The following is an 18,154-nucleotide window of genomic DNA, read 5'->3' as shown; positions in this document are numbered from 1 at the left end:
TGCCTCAACCTCCTTTTATGATATTTAAAATTCTCAACCTGAGAAACAAGCTGAATGTCATGCTTCTCCCGACCATGACGAATCCTGCTTGTCACCTTGTGTTCTTCCGCTTTTGTTCAAGTGGTGATTTAGGCATTTGCTTCACTACTTTGGAGCACATACATTGAATTGTGGGTAAGCTTTGGGGATTCAACTTGAAATCTCTAATTTCTTTACACCATTAATTGCAAGCATCAGAAACAAGTATCCGTTATTCTGAACTCCTGGTTTGTTTTGTGCTATGTCAAGCTGCTATATTTGTCAAGACTTTTGTTTCTGAGAATAGGTTGCATGGCATGAGAGAACTTCACTGTCCTTGGAAGTTATTATAAGTAGAACACAGCTCTTGGGCGTTGAGTTGTAGACTAAAAATTTGTAAATGTGTATTTTATGTTTTTGCTGAAGTACATGAGTATTTGAATTGCAAGTACTCATTGACACACATGTACAATTCATTCATAGGACATTTACATACTGTCGAATTTTTAAAGCTTGTTAACTCATCTACAAAACTTCTTAACTTTGGACTTTGCCATGAATTAAAGTATAAGATCTGTTTGTCTTGAGATAACTTTTCCTTTTACTTTTGGTTCATTCTCTGTTTCTACCCTTTATAGCAATAAATTCAATTCAGCCCAATGGGCAATCTGAGTGCCAACAGTACCTGTTTGAATTAGTGTTCTTTTTCCCCAATTTTCGCTCCAACTTACTTGCATATCACTGAATTCGACCCTGATGCATTCTTGTTATATTAATTCCTTCTCACTCCCAGTATCCTTAACTCCACATGATTTCTCAAGTCCGGAGTTATGTTGCTTGTATTTACCAATTTGTCAGAAGCTAAGAATAGCACTTGATTCCACACTGTTGGATGCCAACTGATTTGAGACTTGGCTTTCTTGTTTTCTACTCTCCGCTTGCTGCTTGTGGGGCATGAATGTTATTTGCAACTTATCAGCGCAAACCTGAATGTTATCCAGGTCTTGCTGCATGTTGATACAGATTCATTCAATATCTGAGCAGCTCTGAATTGTATTGAACACTATGCAATCATCAACAAACATATACACTTCTGACCTTATGGTGGAGGGAAGGTTATTGATGGAGTGAGTGGGAGAAGATGGTTTGGCTGAGAACACGAGTTGAACTCGAGTGATGTCCTGGGATTCAGATGATGGACTTCTGATGGCCACAGTCATTTTTCTTTGTACTAGGTATGACTCCAACCAGTGGAGAGTTTTCAATTAACTTAAATTTTACAACTCCTTGCTGTCATAGTGTCCATGGCAGAAAGGCAGCACTATCTCACCTTGTCTCTTAAATGCGACTCTTCTGCATTTTTGAACCAAGGCTGCAATGTTCTCCGGGGCCAAATGAACTGCTGGAACTCAGGCTGAGCATCGGTGAGCAGGTTATTGCTCATGCGGTGCTACACTGTCAATGATACTGAGAGAGGCAAGGGAGGAAATTGCTGGGGCCTTGAGAGAAATCTTTGTATCCTCACTGGCTACAGGGGAGCTCCCAAAGGATTGGAGAATAGCCAATGTTGTTCCTTTGTTTAAGAAGGGTAGCAAGAATAATCCAGGTAATTACAGGCCGGTGAGCCTTACATCAGTGGTAGGGAAATTATTGGAGAGGATTCTTTGAGACAGGATTTATTCCCACTGGAAATAAGTGGGTGCATTAGCGAGAAGCAACATGGTTTTGTGAAGGGGAGGTCATGTTCCACCAACTTGATCGAGTTTTTCGAGGAAGTGACAAAGATGATTGATGAGGGTAGGGCAATGGATGTTATCAGCATGGACTTGAGTAAGGCCTTTGACAAGGTCCTTCATGGCAGACTGGTACGAAAGGTGAATTCGCATGGGATCAGAGGTGAGCTGGCAAGGTGGATGCAAAACTGGTTCGGCCAAAGAAGACAGAGGATAGCAGTGGAATGGTACGTTTCTGAATGGAGGGCTGTGACAAGTGGCGTTTCTCAGGGATCAGTGCTGGGACCTTTGCTGTTTGTACTATATATAAATGATTTGGAGGAAAATATAACTGGTTTGATTAGTACGTTTGCGGACGACACAAAGATTGGTGGATTTGCAGAGAGCGATGAGGACCATCAGAGGATACAGCAGGGTATAGATCAGTTGGAGACTTGGGCAGAGAGGTGGCAGATGGAGTTTAATCCGGACAAATGTGCGGTGATGCATTTTGGAATGTCTAATACAGATAGGAAATATACAGTAAATGGCAGAACCCTTAGGAGTATTGATAGGCAAAGGGATCTGGGTGTACAGGTACACAGGTCACTGAAAGTGGCAATGCAGGTGGAGAAGATAGTCAAGAAGGCATTCGGCATGCTTGTCTTCATGGGCTGGGGCATTGAGTTTAAAAATTAGCAAGTCATGTTGCACCTTCATAGAACCTTAGTTCGGCCGCACTTAGAATATAGTGTTCAATTCTGGTCGCCACACTACCAGAAGGATGTGGAGACTTTGGAGAGGGTACAGAAAAGATTTACCAGTATGTTGCCTGGTATGGAGGGCATCAGCTATGAGGAGAGATTGGAGAAACTTGGTTTGTTCTCACTGGAACGACGGAGGTTGGGGGGGGCGACCTGATAGAAGTCTACAAGATTGAGAGGCATGGACAGAGTGGATAGTCGGAAGCTTTTTCCCAGGGTGGAAGAGTCAATTACAAGGGGGCATAGGTTTAAGGTGCGAGGGGCAAGGTTTAAAGGAGATGTACGAGGCAGATTTTTTACACAGAGGATGGTGGGTGCCTGGAACTCGTTGCTGGAGGAGGTAGTGGAAGCAGATACGATAGTGACTTTTAAGGGGCATCTGGACAAATATATGAATAGGATGGGTATTGAGGGATATGGTCTCCAGAAGGGTAGTGGGTTTTAGTTAAGTCGGGCAGCATGGTCGGTGCAGGGTTGGAGGGCCGAAGGGCCTGTTCCTGTGCTGTAATTTTCTTTGTTCTTTGATATCTTACATCACTTCACTGATAACTGTGAGTGACTGATGTGATAATTCAGTTGTCTTTTTGAGGGCAGGACATTCTTGGACATTTTTCTACATTGTCAGATAGATCACACACATGTAGCTGCACTTGACTAACTTTACAGGTCGTTCATGAGTACAAGTCTTCAATACTACAGCAGGGATGTTGTCAGTGCCCATTGTCTTTGAGGTATCCAGTGCCTTCAGCCATTTCTTAATGTCACAAGGAGTGATACTGAATTGGCTAAAGATTGATGCAATGGCCCGAAGGGCCATTTTCTGTGCTGCATACCTCTATGACTCTGACATTTGTGCTGCTAGTGTCTTGGGCGGAAGCTGAAATGGATCACCAGCTTCGCACTTGTGGCTGAAGGTGATTATAAGTGCTTCAGCCATATCTTTTGCCAGCTTTGTGGATGGGGATGTTCATGGGACTTTCTCCTCCTGATTAACTGTTTAATTGTTCACCAATGTTCTCAGCTGGATGTGGCAGGTCTGCCGATCTTTTATCAGATCGATTGGTTCTGTACGTAGTACCGTATTGTAGCTTCACCAGATTGGTACCTCATTATTTAGTTATGCCCTATGTTGCCCGGATTGCTCGCTCTTGTACATTTCTCATTGAATCGGGATTATTCCGCTGACGTGATGACAGTGGTAGAATGAAGGATGTGCTGGGCTATATGTTTGTGTTGTGATTGAATAGAGTTCTGCTGCTGACTCTGCCTCAGTGTCCAGTTTTTTGCTGGTGGCTATGTTCTGCCTGAATCTACCCATTGGTGGTTATAGTTTCACATAAGATGGTAAGGCATATCCTCATTGTCTCCACAAGGCATGTGTGACAATGATGCCTATCAGTGCTGATTAGAAGAAACATCTTACAAACATTTACCTGTCCCAAGTTTAGCACAGAAACTGAGTATGCTCATCTGATGCAGGATCTTGCAGCTTTGCAACACCTGCTGTGAATTAGTCCTGTGGATGGAGCATTGAAACTCTTGACTTCCCTGTCCTGTAGCTTTGAGTACTCCTCAAGATAGAGGCACTGCTGGCCTCTAGCTTTTAGCCAGCAAATCACTTCAAGAGACAAAGGCACTCTTTGCCTCTAGTTACTAGCTAACCAGTCATCAAGAGCTAAATTTCCAGTATCAGGATGAGAGGAGACGTAATAGAGGTATATAAGATGTTGAGAAGCATAGATCGGGTGGACTCTCGGAGGCTTTTTCCCAGGGTGGAAATGGCTGCTACGCGAGGACACAGGTTTAAGATGCTGGGGGGGAGGTACAGGGGAAATGTTAGGGGGAGGTTTTTCACACACAGGGTGGTGGGCGAGTGGAATCGGCTGCCGTCAGTAGTGGCGGAGGCAAACTCAATAGGGTCTTTTTAGAGACTCCTGGATGAGTACATGGGACTTAATAGGATGGAGGGTTATAGGTAGGCCTAAAAGGTAGGGATATGTTCGGCACAACTTGTGGGGCCGAAGGGCCTGTTTTGTGCTGTAGTTTTTCTATGTTTCTATCAGAGAGAGACACAGAAATACTGCTTGCAGTCTGCAGTCCTAACAGCTTCTAACTAAAACTGAAAGTAAAGTTCTCCTGTGAAGGAAAAAAAACTGTCCAAACTGACCTTGTGCCATGTGGGAATTCAGGGATTCTTCTGGTATGCCTGGCTCCTTCACGTGCAAGAAGTGTGTCCAACTGCAACTCTTGCTAGACCGCTTGACAGTCCTGAAGCTGCGGATGGATTCACTTTGGAGCATCCACGATGCTGAGGAAGTCATGCATAACATGTTCAGTGAGTTGGCCAAACAGCAGATAAAAATTACTTAGGGAATGGGGAATTGGTGACCACCAGGCAGAGGAAGAGTAGGAAGGCAATGCAGTCATCTGCGGCCATCTCCCTCCAAAACAGATGTACTGTTTTGGATACTGTTGGGGGAGATGGCTCGCCAAGGGAAGGTGGCAGCAGCCTGGTTCATGGCACCGTGGCTGGCTCTGCTGTGCAGGAGGGCAGAAAAAAAAGTGGCAGAGCCATAGTGATAGGAGACCTAATTGTAATGGGAATAGACAAGGTGTTTCTGTGGATGCAAACAAGATTCCAGGATGTATGTTGCCTCCCTGGTGCAAGGGTCAAGGGTGTCTTGGAGCGGCTGCAGTGCATTCTAGAGGGGGAGGGTGAACAGCCAGCTGTCGTGGTGCATATAGGCACCAATGATACAGGTAAAAAACGGGGTACGGTCCTACAAGCTGAATTTAGGGAGTTCGGAGTTAAACTAAAAAGTAGGACCTCCTAAGGTAATATTCTCAGGATTGCTACCAGTGCCACGTGCTAGTCAGAGTAGGAATGTCAGGATAGCTAAGTTGAATTTGTGGCTTGAGAGATGGTGCAAGAGGGAGGGATTCAAATTCCTGGGACATTGGAACCGGTACAGGGTGAGTTGGGACCAATACAAATGGGACGGTCTGCACCTTTTAGAGTCAAGGGCAAGGCATGTAGAAGTAGGGAACCCTGGATGATTCGGGATATTGAGGTCCTGGTTAAAAGTAAGGAGAAGGCATATGACATGCAGTGGATCTCTTGAGTATAGAGGTTGTCGGAGTAGAGTTAAGAGAGAAATCAGGAAGGCAAAAAGAGGATATGAGATTGCTTTGGCAGATAAGGCAAAGGAGAATCCAGAGCTTCTACAAATACATAAAGGGCAAAAGAGTAAGTCGGGAGAGAATAGGGCCTTTTAAGGATCAACAAGGTCATTTATGTGCGGATTCACAAGAGATGGGGAGATCTTAAATGAATATTTCTCATTGGTATTTGCTGTTGAGAAAGGCATGGATGGGAACTTGGGGAAATAGTGATGTCTTGAGAAGTATACATATTACAGAGAAGGAGGTGCTGGAAGTCTTAAAGCGCATCAAGGTTGATATATCTCCGGACCTGATGAAATGTATCCCACGATGTTGTGTGTGGCTGGGGAGGCAATTGCGGGTTGCCTTGCTGAGATATTTGAATCAGCCACAGGTTGAGGTGCTTGAAGATTGGAGGCAAGTAAATGTTGTGCGTTTGTTTAAGAAGGGCTGCAGGGAAAAGCCTGGGAACTAGACCAGTGAGTCTAACCTCTGTGGGTAATTTGTTAGGAGGTATTTTGAGAGACAGGATCTACAGGCGTTGAGATAGACAAGGACTGATTGTGGATAGTTAGCATGGCTTTGTGAGTGGAAGATCATGCCTCAGGAATTCGATTGAGTTTTTTGAAGTGGTAACCAAGAAGGTAGATGAAGGCAGTGCAGTTGATGTTGTCTACATGGACTTTAGCAAGGCCTTTGACAAGGTACCACATGGTAGATTGTTGCATAAGGTTAAATCTCACAGGATCCAGGGTGAGGTAGCCAATTGGATACAAAATTGGCTTGACGACAAAAGACAGGTGGTTGTAAAGGGTTGTTTTTCAAACTGGAGGCCTGTGACCAGCGGTGTTCCTCCGGGATCGGTGCTGGGTCCACTGTTGTTTGTCATTTATATTAATGATTTGGATGAGAATTTATGGGGCATGGTTCGTAAGTTTGCAGATGACACCAAGACTGGTGACATAATGGACAGTGAGACGGTTATCTAGGATTACAACGGGATCTTGATCAATTGGGCCAGTGGGCCGATGAATGGCAAATGGAGTTTCGTTTAGATAAATGAGGCGATGCGTTTTGATAGCTTGAACCAGGGCAGGACCTACTCAGTTAATGGTAGGGCGTTGGAGAGAGTTACAGAACAAAGAGATCTCGGGGTACATGTTCATAGCTCCTTGAAAGTGGAGTCACAGGTGGACAGAGTGGTGAAGAAGGCATTCAGCATGCTTGGTTTCATCGGTCAGAACATTGAATACAGGAGTTGGGACGTCTTGTTGAAGTTGTACAAGACATTGGTAAGGCCACACTTGGAATACTGTGTACAGTTCTGGTCACCCTATTAGAAAGGATATTATTAAACTAGAAGAAGTGTAGAAAAGATTTACTAGGATGCTACCGGGACTTGATGGTTTGAGTTATAACGAGAGGCAGGATTGACTGGGACTTTTTTTCCTGGAGCGTAGGAGACTTCAGGGTGATCTTGGAGGTTTATGAAATAACGAGGGGGTATAGATGAGATGGACAGTGGACATCTTTTCCCAAAGGTAGGGGAGAATAAACTAGAGGGCATCGGTTTAAGGTGAGAGGGAAGAGATACAAAAAGGTCCAGAGGGGCAATTTTTTCATAGAGGGGGCGAGTGTGTAGAACGAGCTGGTAGAGGCGGGTACAATTTTGTCTTTTAAAAAGCATTTAGACAGTTACATGGTAAGATGGGTATAGGGGGATATGGGTCAAATGCAGGCATTTGGAACTAGCTGAGTGCTTACCCTGTTGTAAACATGTCAAACCCCAGGACATTGCATTAGGCCCAAATTGAAAATAAAGGAATATGACTTCACCAGACACCATGGCAACAATAGAACAGAAGCAGGATTAAAATGCATTCCTTAAAGACACAGTTCGTGTCACAATATGACTAAGTCATTCTGTCGCTGATCTAGACGAGACAGCTCTACCAATTTTGGCACACGTCCCCAGATCTTAGAGGGGACTTTGTAGGGTGGGGTGACTTGTAATTTTGGGTGCTGAGGTTGATGCCGGAAATTTCATCTAATTTTGTTTGTCTTCAATTTTTCTGTGGTTTTGATATACAGTGGCTTTCTGGGCCATTTCAGAAGGCAGTTAAGAGTCAATCACACTACTGTGGGTCTGAGCTGCCAAATGCCAGTCCACGTAAGAACAGCAGTTTTCCTTCCTTCATGGCAATCCTATAGTTTTATGATCTATATTAATGAGACTAACATTTAGGTACCTCATTTGGGAGTTCTGTATCCAGAGCATTAGGTAGGACCTCTGCATTACAATCCCAGTGAAATAGCCACAGTGTGTGTGGGCAGACTCGATTGTATGTATAATACACAACCTTACGCCACCTGGGTAGACATTCTGAAGGCAAAGCATTGATATGGAAGTGTGGAATCTTTTGTTCTTGGCACGTACCCCGCCAGCTGCCTAAAAGGCAGCGAGACACCTGCGCTGACTCTGGGTGAAGTCCCACTGTACTTTCTGTCCATTAGGCAGTTAGGTTGACAGCGGTGGACTTCCTTCCTGACCTAGGACCTCGGAAAGCGATCAGGCCCACCAAGGATTGCCTGCCAGCAGCTCTTGCACTTGTTAACTCCATGGAGGAGGCCATGGCGACTGCAGGAACAGCAACCCCTCCCCTGCAGAGTGACCCAGAAAAAAGGTAAATGCTGTTGGGAGCATACCCGCAGGGTGGGGCTCAAGGGAGTTGGAGCCATGGTGTCGGCAGCAAAGGGAGGGGGTTGTCTGTCAGAAGCCACCCACTGCCTTGTGTCCATGTCCTCAATCATGCGCGCATTAGTGAAGATCGAGGGAGGCCACGCCCCCCCAGCTGACATGCAGCTCGCACATTTTACCAGTTGGGGTGTGGAATGGACTGCCTGCAGTGATAGTGGAGTCAGACACTTTAGGAACATTTAAGTGGTTATTGGATAGGCACATGGAGCACACCAGGATGATAGGGAGTGGGATAGCTTGATCTTGGTTTCAGATAAAGCTCGGCACAACATCGTGGGCCGAAGGGCCTGTTCTGTGCTGTACTGTTCTATGTTCTTAAGATGGCCGTAAGTCAGCCGACCTGGGGCTTGGAAGGTTGCATCAGAGGTGGGAAGAGGCTGTTAAGTCGTTGTTAATATACCACTTAAGGGACTCGAGTGAATGTGGGGTGAGAAGGTCAATTATTAGCCTTCCTGCCCAGAACTTCTGATGGAGGGGGGAATAGGCATCGGTATCGTTCCTGATGTCAACCCACCAAATGTTCAGGCCCATCTGCCTCATTCCTTGACTCCTGCAGGGGGACAGAAGATTCTGGCTGGTGGTGTCTTTTAACATTGGTTGTCTTTGCTTCACCAATTTTCAGTTTAATTTCTTTGTATATCACCTGCACTTAGCAACTCCTGAACTGACCTCAGAGCTGCTGCTAGATCTGTTGATTCGGGATTGTGATTAGCAGGTTTGCACAAATAGATGCAGTTCATGCTTTGATATGGGGAGTGTTCAAGTTGCAAAAAGTATTGGCATTAAGAAACTGCATATTGGATGGAATCTTGTGGTGGCAACGGGGGTCTCCAGTTGCTGGCTGGAGAACTGATGTGATCCCTATGTTGTCCCTTTCGAGAAGACCTGCTGCATTTTGTGCCACTGAGGCATTTAAGAGGCCGACGGTCGGCCTTCTCTCAGGATCAAGGACCCTGGGGAGGGAAGAGCCGCTGGCCTCCATGGAAATGGTGACTGTTGCTAGTACTGCACCCACCCAAGGCTTCAGATTGAGGAGGGATCCAGGCACAGCTGAGTGCTGGGAGGGTGGTGGTGTGAAGGAGGTCAGCTGCAAGGGCAGGGATAAGGTTTTCACCAGGAGCTTGCAAGCAAACATACCAGGGAATTGCTTGTCATGCTCCCTGCCTGGACACAGCTCTGACTTCACATGCTATGCAAAAAGATTCTGCACGCCATTAAGCTGCTAAGTTAAATACTGAGTTCAAAGAAAACTATATGGACTGTGTTCACATTCCACTCTCCGCTCCTAAATTTTTAATGCAGCTTTGAATTATAAACTCATACTTTCTTGACAGTAAGCAGTACTGGAATAATCTTTGTCAGAAGTCAGTTTTTAGAATGGATTTAGAAAATATATATATATGGTATTTGCTAGAATATATCACTTGTAGTTTTATTGCCTTTTGTTTGTTCTATTCATCATGTGACTGCAACCAGGACAACAGATGCATTGTTTGCTCCTAGGCCGTTGTTAGAAGATGCTGTGGGTCGACACAAATGGAACTTTCCTCTACCTTTTTTTCTCTCCCTTTTTGATATCTCTGTCAAGCACCTCAGATTGAAAAACTGACTAATTTATTTTTTGAAAATGAAATTAGTATCACATTTATTATAATCACTGGTACTTAAGATGCTAGGTAGTGAGATTCCATAAAAGGATCAAAATGCCACCGAACTTCGTCCATTTGTTGTTGCTGTGAACTTGTTTAAGACATTAGAAGCGATAGATTGTTAATATTTGAGTTGGTATATACCCTGAAATTGATTTTCACCATGCAGTCCTGTAATTTAATTAGCCAAAATCAAATGTGTAATATCTGATTATCTTCCATATGTGCACATTTAAGAAAAATGATAGGATAACACTGAAAAGCTGCGTTCCAGTTTCTGATGTGTTTAGTCTTGGTATAAACTAAGTTTAATCATGTTGGAGCTGAGGCACAAAATATTGGCATAATATTTTTGATGTCAGTTACAGAACGAGGAAATCTATTGGGGTAAAACAGGCTAATTATATTAAATTTATGTACCACATTTTATGTATGACTTTAAATACAGTTAAGTACGTTTTTTTATGATTTTGTATTCAAGAAAAATTTGATTGGGCTTGTATGTTACTTAGGGATATTTTCATAGAACATTACAGCGCAGTACAAGCCCTTCGGCCCTCAATGTTGTGCCGACCAGTGAAACCAATCTAAAGCCCCTCTAATTTACACTATTCCAATATCATCCATATGTTTATCCAATAACCATTTGAATGCTCTTAACGTTGACGAGTCCACTACTGCTGCAGGCAGGGTATTCCACGCCCTTACTACCTCTAACATCTGTCCCATATCTCTCACCCCTCAATTTAAAGCTATGTCCCCTCGTGTTAGCCATCACCATCCGAGGAAAAAGGCTCTCACTATCCACCCTATCTAATCCTCTGATCATCTTGTATGCCTCTATTAAGTCACCCCTTAACCACCTTCTCTCTAACAAAAACAACCTCAAGTTCCTCAGCCTTTCCGCCTACGTTCTTCCCACCATACCAGGCAACATCCTGGTAAATCTCCTCTGCACCCTTTCCAACACTTTCACATCTTTCCTATAATGCGGCGACCAGAACTGTACGCAATACTCCAAATGCGGCCGCACCAGAGTTTTGTACAGTTGCAACATGACCTCATGGCTCCGAAACTCAATCCCTCTACCAATAAAAGCTAACACACCGTATGCCTCCTTAACAACCCTATCAACCTGGGTGCCAACTTTCAGGGATCTATGCACATGGACACCCAGATCCCTCTGTTCATCCACACGACCAAGTATCTTTCCATTAGCCCAGTACTCTGTATTCCTGTTACTCCTTCCAAAGTGAATCACCTCACTCTTTTCCGTATTAAACTCCATTTGCCACCTCTCGGCCCAGCTCTGCAGCTTATCTATGTCCCTCTGTAACCTTCCACTTCCCTTCGCACTGTCTACAACTCCACTGACTTTAGTGTCATCCGCAAATTTACTAATCCATCCTTCTACGCCCTCAGCCAGGTCATTTACAAAAATGACAAACAGCAGTGGCCCCAAAACAGATCCTTGCGGTACACCACTAGTAACTGAACTCCAGGATGAATATTTCCCATCAACCACCACCCTCTGTTTTCTTACAACTAGCCAATTCCTGATCCAAACCACTAAATCGCCCTCAATCCCATGCGTCCGTATTTTCTGCAATAGCTTACCATGGGGAACCTTATCAAACGCTTTGCTGAAATCCATACACACCACATCAACCGCTTTACCCTCATCCACCTCTTTGGTCACCTTTTCAAAGAACTCAATAAGGTTTGTGAGGCACGACCTATCCTTCACAAAACCGTGCTGACTATCCCTAATCAAATGATTCCTTTCTAGGTGATTATAAATCCTATCTCTTATAATCCTTTCCAAAACTTTGCCTATAATTACCAGGGTTGTCCCTACTCCCCTTCTTGAACAAGGGGACAACATTTGCTATCCTCCAGTCTTCTGGCACTGTTCCTGGAGACAATGACGACACAAAGATCAAAGCCAAAGGCTCTGTAATCTCCTCTCTAGCCTCCCAGAGAATCCTAGGATAAATCCCATCCAGCCCAAGGGACTTACCCTTTCCAGAATTGCTAACACCTCCTCCTTATGAACCTCAATCCCGTCCAGTCCAACAGCCTGCATCTCAGTACTCCCCTCGACAACACTGTCCCTCTCCTGTGTGAATATCGACGAAAAATATTCATTTAGTGCCTCTCCTATCTCTTCAGACTCCACGCACAACTTCCCACTACTGTCCTTGACTGGCCCTAATCTTACCCAAGTCATTCTTTTACTCCTGACATACCGATAGAAAGCTTTAGGGTTTTCCTTGATCCTACCTGCCAAAGACTTCTCATGTCCCCTCCTGGCTCTTAACTCTTTCTTTAGGTCCTTCCTGGCTAACTTGTAACTCTCAAGCGCCCTAATTGAGCTGTCTCATCTTCACATAAGTCTCCTTCTTCCTCTTCACAAGAGATTCAACCTCTTTAGTAAACCACGGTTCCCTCACATGACTGCTTCCTCCCTGCCTGACAGGTACATATTTATTGAGGACGCGTAGTAGCTGTTCCTTGAACAAGCTCCACATTACAATTGTGCCCATCCCCTGCAGTTTCCTTCCCCAACCTATGCCAGCTAAATCTCGCCTAATTGCATCATAATTTCCTTTCCCCCAGCTATAACTCTTGCCCTTTAGTATATACCTATCCCTTTCCATTGCTAAGGTAAATGTAATCGAATTGTGGTCACTATCACCAAAGTGCTCACCTACCTCCAAATCTAACACCTGGCTTGGTTCATTACCCAGTACCAAATCCAATGTGGCCTCGCCTCTTGGTGGTCTATCTACATACTGTGTCAGGAAGCCTTCCTGCACACATTGGACAAAAACTGACCCCTCTAAAGTACTCGAACTATAGCTTTTCCAGTCAATATTTGTAAAGTTAAAGTCCCCCATAACAACCACCCTGTTACTTTTGCTCCTGTCCAGAATCATCTTTGCAATCCTTTCCTCTACATCTCTGGAACTTTTCGGAAGTCTATAAAAAAACTCCCAACAGGTTGACTTCTCCTTTGCTGTTTCTAACCTCAGCCCAAACTACCTCAGTAGACGAGTCCTCATCAAATGTCCTTTCTGCCACCGTAATACTGTCCTTGACTAACAATGCCACACCTCCACCTTTTTTACCACCTTCCCTGCACTTACTGAAACATCTAAACCCTGGAACCTGCAACAACCATTCCTGTCCCTGCTCTATCCATGTCTCCGAGATCACAAAATCGAAATCCCAGGTACCAACCCATGCTGCAAGCTCACCCACCTTATTCCGGATGCTCCTGGCATTGGAAGTATACACACTTCAAACCACCTTCCTGCCTGCCAGTACACTCCTGCGACCCTGAAACCTCATCCATGACCTCACTACTCTCAACCTCCTGTACACTGGAGCTACAATTCAGGTACCCACCCCCCTGCTGAATTAGTTTAAACCCTCCCGAAGAGCATTAGCAAATTTCCCCCCCAAGATATTGGTACCCCTCTGGTTCAGGTGCAGACCATCCTGTTTGTAGAGGTCCCACCTACTCCAGAAAGAGCCCCAATTGTCCAGGTATCTGAAACCCTCCCTCCTGCACCACGTGTTCAACTGCGCTCTCTCCCTGTTTCTCTCCTCACTATCACGTGGCGCGGGTAACAAACCAGAGATAACAACTTTGTTTGTTCTAGCCCTAAGCTTCCACCCTAACTCCCTGAATTTCTGCCTTACATCCCCATCCCTTTTCCTACCTATGTCTTGAGTGCCTATGTGAACCACAACTGGGGGCTGGTCCCCCTCCCCCTTAAGGATTTCAAAAACATGATCCGAGACATCATGGACTCTGGCTCCTGGGAGGCAACACACCAACCGCGAGTCTCTCTCGTTCCTGCAGAATCTCCTATCCGTCCCTTTAACTATGGAGTCCCCAATGACTAATCTTCTACTCCTCTTCCCCCCCCCACCCTTTCTTCTGAGCAACAAGGGCAGACTCTCAGCCAGTGACCTATACACCATGGCTTACCCCTGCTAAGTCTCTCTCTCTCTCTCTCTTCACCCCCCCCCCCTCCCAAACAGCATCCAAAAGTGTACTATCCTCAATTTCTACTACATTTCTTTTTTCTACCCCCACTTGAACGGCTTCCTGTACCATGGTGCTGTGGTCAGTTTGCTCATCCTCCCTTTCCCTACCCTTCTGAGCTGCCGGGCTAGACTCTGCGCCGGAGGCACGGCCACTGATGCTTCCCCCAGGTAGGCTGCTCCCCCAAACAACACTCAAACAGGACTACTTATTTTTAAGGGGCACAGCCACCGGGGTACTCCCTAGTACCTGACCTTTCCCCTTCCTAACTGTGACCCACGTGTCTTCCTCCCGTGGCCCCGGTGTGACCACCTGCCTGTAACTCCTATCTATCAGCTCCTCATTTTCCCTGACCAGACGAAGGTCATCGAGCTGCAGCTCCAGTACCGTAACGCGGTCCCTTAGGAGCTGCAGTTCGATGCAACCGGCGCAGATATGGACGTCCAGGAGGCTAGCTGACTCCAGGAACTCTCACATCCAACACCGAGAACGACAAACTGGACTTTCACTCATAATTCCCCTTTCTTCAAGTACACTGGTAAAACTACGAGATGAACCTAACATGCCTCGCCCGTTGCCGACTAAGCCCGTTGAGCCAAAGCCCTTCAGCCTTCACTCTGCTCCCCTTTACTCTGCCGCCCGCTCACATGCTGCCCACTGGAGAAATATTCTCACAAAAACTTGGTACGTTGAAAAAGTTTGCTTGAAAGTATTTTAGTAACCTATTCCCCCTTTTAAAAAAAACTTCAGAGTCTTTTAATTGAATAATATTACTGACTTTTTTTTTCCCCCCAAAATACAGCCCAGCAGTCTAATCAGTCACCGATGTCTTTGGCATCAGATGCATCATCCCCAAGGTCATATGTGTCTCCCAGGATAAGTACGCCGCAGACTAACACTGTTCCTCTTAAACCACTGATAAGTACACCTCCAGTGTCGTCTCAACCAAAGGTAAACTAAAACCATTTAATGCTTAATTCAAATACTGAATTTTTTAAATAAAAATGCACTTTTAGAAGGGATGGTATATGAATGTTAAATGTCCACTTCTAAATTTAGTATGTGGTAGTTTCATGATTGTATCATTGTAGTTTGCCTTGTGATTAACTTGAGTTGCAATTTAAGTAACATCATAGCATTTTTACTGTCTGAAAATGTCCATTTTCTTAGCAACACGATTCAAGTTATATTGGAGGAGTGTCGGAGATGCTGTGCATTCTAACTCTGTGGCTGGACTTGTATTTATGTTATGTAATGCCAGGGATTTAAAAAAAGAATTATTGGTCAGAAATTTGTACTCCTGTTCCTGCAATATGATTGTACTCTGTGGGAATGTGTTTATGAAGATTGATCAATTTAAATGTAGCTTTTTGCCACTCCCCAAAATCATTTCAATTAATATGAGAATCTATTACTCGAAGGATTTATGATTCTTTATTGCTCAACCTTTATTTACAAATATTACACTCATCTCGCAAAGGTTGATGGAGACAGTGGGGAAGATCCTGTCCCTTGGTATGCTCAGAATTTGTGTGTTGAAACTAAAAGTCAAGTGCAAGCATTAGTGTGAGACTTTTACGGAAATTGCACTGCATGTGCACCTGCTATGGTTTCAGAAGTTGTGTATCATGCAGATTGCTGTTGTAGTTTCTAAGACATTGATCTGTTTTAATTTTTATTTAAATAACACATTGTTTAGAGATGTGCATTGTTGGGGAGTATAAAAGGCAATGTTAAGCAACGTGGTATGGATTTAAGTGAAAAATGTGTATTTAAGAAAGAGGTGAGGATTTGACTTCCCCTTTCTGTCTTTAGTCCAGTACTTCAATTGTGAAACCAGGGCCAGCACAGCAGCAAGTATCTCAACAACCTGCACCTGCTGACAAGCATGGGCATGAGCCAGGATCTCCTCGTAATGTTCAACGTTCAAGGTGAGGATATCTAGTTGGAATTGCTGTGGATGAAGTTTGAAGTATGAATTAGGCTTTTTTGTTTTGAGATTTTGCTACATAGGCTGACCTAAGTAACAATTTTATCTTTAATTTGGGATGAAAATGTCATTCTGCACTGAATAAATAGATGCATTTGCCAAGGGCAACTGGGTGTCATGATTAAAAGCAAATTACTGCCGATGCTGGAATCTGAAACCAAAAGAGAAAATGCTGGAATATCTCAGCGCATCTGGCAGCATCTGTAAGGAGAGAAAAGAGCTGATGTTTTGAGTCCAGATGACCATTTGTCAAAGCTTTGACAAAGGGTCAGCTGGACTCGAAACATCAGCTCTTCTTCATCCTTACAGATGCTGCCAGATCTGCTGAGATGTTCCAGCATTTTCTCTTTTCGGTGTTATGATTTCCAGGGTGAGGTTGTTAATGAAATGCCTAAAATTATTTTTGGGCATCTTTTTGGGTGCCATAAGTAATTGGTCACTGATACGAGGAATTTGATTCTAGTTGTTATTATACATCTATTTTAGAGAAATTAGAATGGAACTTTTAACCTTTTAATTGCTCTTTCTGTTGCAATGTAATTGTGTACTTTGTTAGAATTTTCAGCACAAAAAGAGATAATTTGCCAGCTCTTTGAAAGAGGTATTCAATTTGTTCCATTCCCCAGTTCTTTCCCTTTACACTGCAATTTCCTCTCCTCCTTTATGTTTTTGTATTTACCGTTTGAACATTAGGAATCTGCTTCCATCATCCTTTAAGGCAGATCATTCACTTACTTTTGTTGGTACTTTACACCTTCATTTAAAAAGCTCAGGATACCACATGTTATTCTAACAGCTCTATCAATTTGTAGTACTGCCTTCAAAAATTTGTGGTTGTTAAACCTTTTTGTTTCTACACCACCGTTTAAAATCGTGCTACTTAGTATATATTGCCGTCTCTTGTTTTTCTTCCAAAATGCATCGCTTTGTATTTCTTTTTTGAAGTTCATCTGCCATTTATCTGAACATTTCACCAAACTGATTTCAGGAAATCTGAAAGCACTGGGTGAACCTCGCGGTTGGAAACATAACTAACAAAGTTAGAAACTGATGTCATGTCCACTACACTCAACTGCTTTTTTCAAATGTCACATGGAGTGAACCAAATTGGCAGGTTACTGATATCTATAAAGGTAAAAGTGAAGTAGAATCATCTGCTGGAATCGCTTTTGGCTGAAGATGTTTTTAATTCATTCATGGAATGTGGACGTTGTTGGCAAAGCCAATATTTAGTGGACTTGAGAAGGTAATGGTGAGTCACTGTCTTCAACTGCAGTAGTACGTTTTGGTGTATGCACTCCCATTGTGCTGTTAGCTAAGTGGTCCCAGGATTTTGACCCTCCAAAAAAAACATTTAAGCTAGTGAGTTTCCCCTGTGTCAGTTACTCTTATTTTTCAAGGTCGTAGAGGTTACGTGTTTGGAAGGTGCTGTCCAAGAAGCCTTGTTGAATTGCTGCAGTGCATCATGCGCAAGTGGTCGAGGGAGTGAATGTAGTGTGTAATGGTTGCCAGTCTATCAGGCTGTTTTTTTCTGGATGGTATTTAGCTTTTTGAGTGTTGCTGGGGCTATACTCATCCCTGCAAGAGTGTTCCATTCCACTCCTGACTTGTCGGTGATGGATAGGCTTTGAGGAGTCAGGAGGTGAGTTATTCCTAGCTTCTGACCTGCTTTTTTAACTACAGAATATATGGCTCGTGCAGTTTCTGCTCAATTGTCAAGCTCAGGCTGTTGTTAATGGGGGATTCCACAATGGTCACACCATTGAATATCCGTGAAAAGTGATTAGTCACTCACGTTTGAGCTGGCACTTGTGTGATACAGCTATTACCTGAACCATGGCTGCTTAAACCTACATGGTGCCCTGTTCACATTGTGCACGGATTACTTCATATCTGAGGAGATGTGACGAAAATGAACACTACAGTTGTCAGCCAACACCTCCACTCCTGACTTTGTGTTGGAGCGGTGGTCATTAATGAAGCAGCTGAAGCTGTATGGGCCTTGGATACTACCCTGAGGAACTCCTAGTGCGATGTCCTGGGG

The 18,154-nt window shown here is 44.1% G+C and overlaps 1 protein-coding gene across 14 annotated transcripts in view; it reads left to right on the top strand.

The window, feature by feature from the left end:
- waca (WW domain containing adaptor with coiled-coil a) overlaps nucleotides 1-18,154 on the top strand; it is a 116,610-nt gene that overhangs the window by 62,444 nt on the left and 36,012 nt on the right. For all 14 annotated transcript variants that reach the window (XM_078233721.1, XM_078233693.1, XM_078233672.1 and 11 more), the window contains 2 exons: nucleotides 14,923-15,071; nucleotides 15,936-16,051. In XM_078233721.1, coding sequence (XP_078089847.1) covers nucleotides 14,923-15,071; nucleotides 15,936-16,051 — 265 coding nt within the window. The remainder of the gene's footprint in view (nucleotides 1-14,922; nucleotides 15,072-15,935; nucleotides 16,052-18,154) is intronic.

The sequence above is a fragment of the Mustelus asterias genome, chromosome 2 (genome assembly GCF_964213995.1).
Source record: "Mustelus asterias chromosome 2, sMusAst1.hap1.1, whole genome shotgun sequence".
NCBI classification, from domain to species: Eukaryota; Metazoa; Chordata; class Chondrichthyes; order Carcharhiniformes; family Triakidae; genus Mustelus; species Mustelus asterias.
This window is presented reverse-complemented; position numbering and strand designations above follow the sequence as displayed.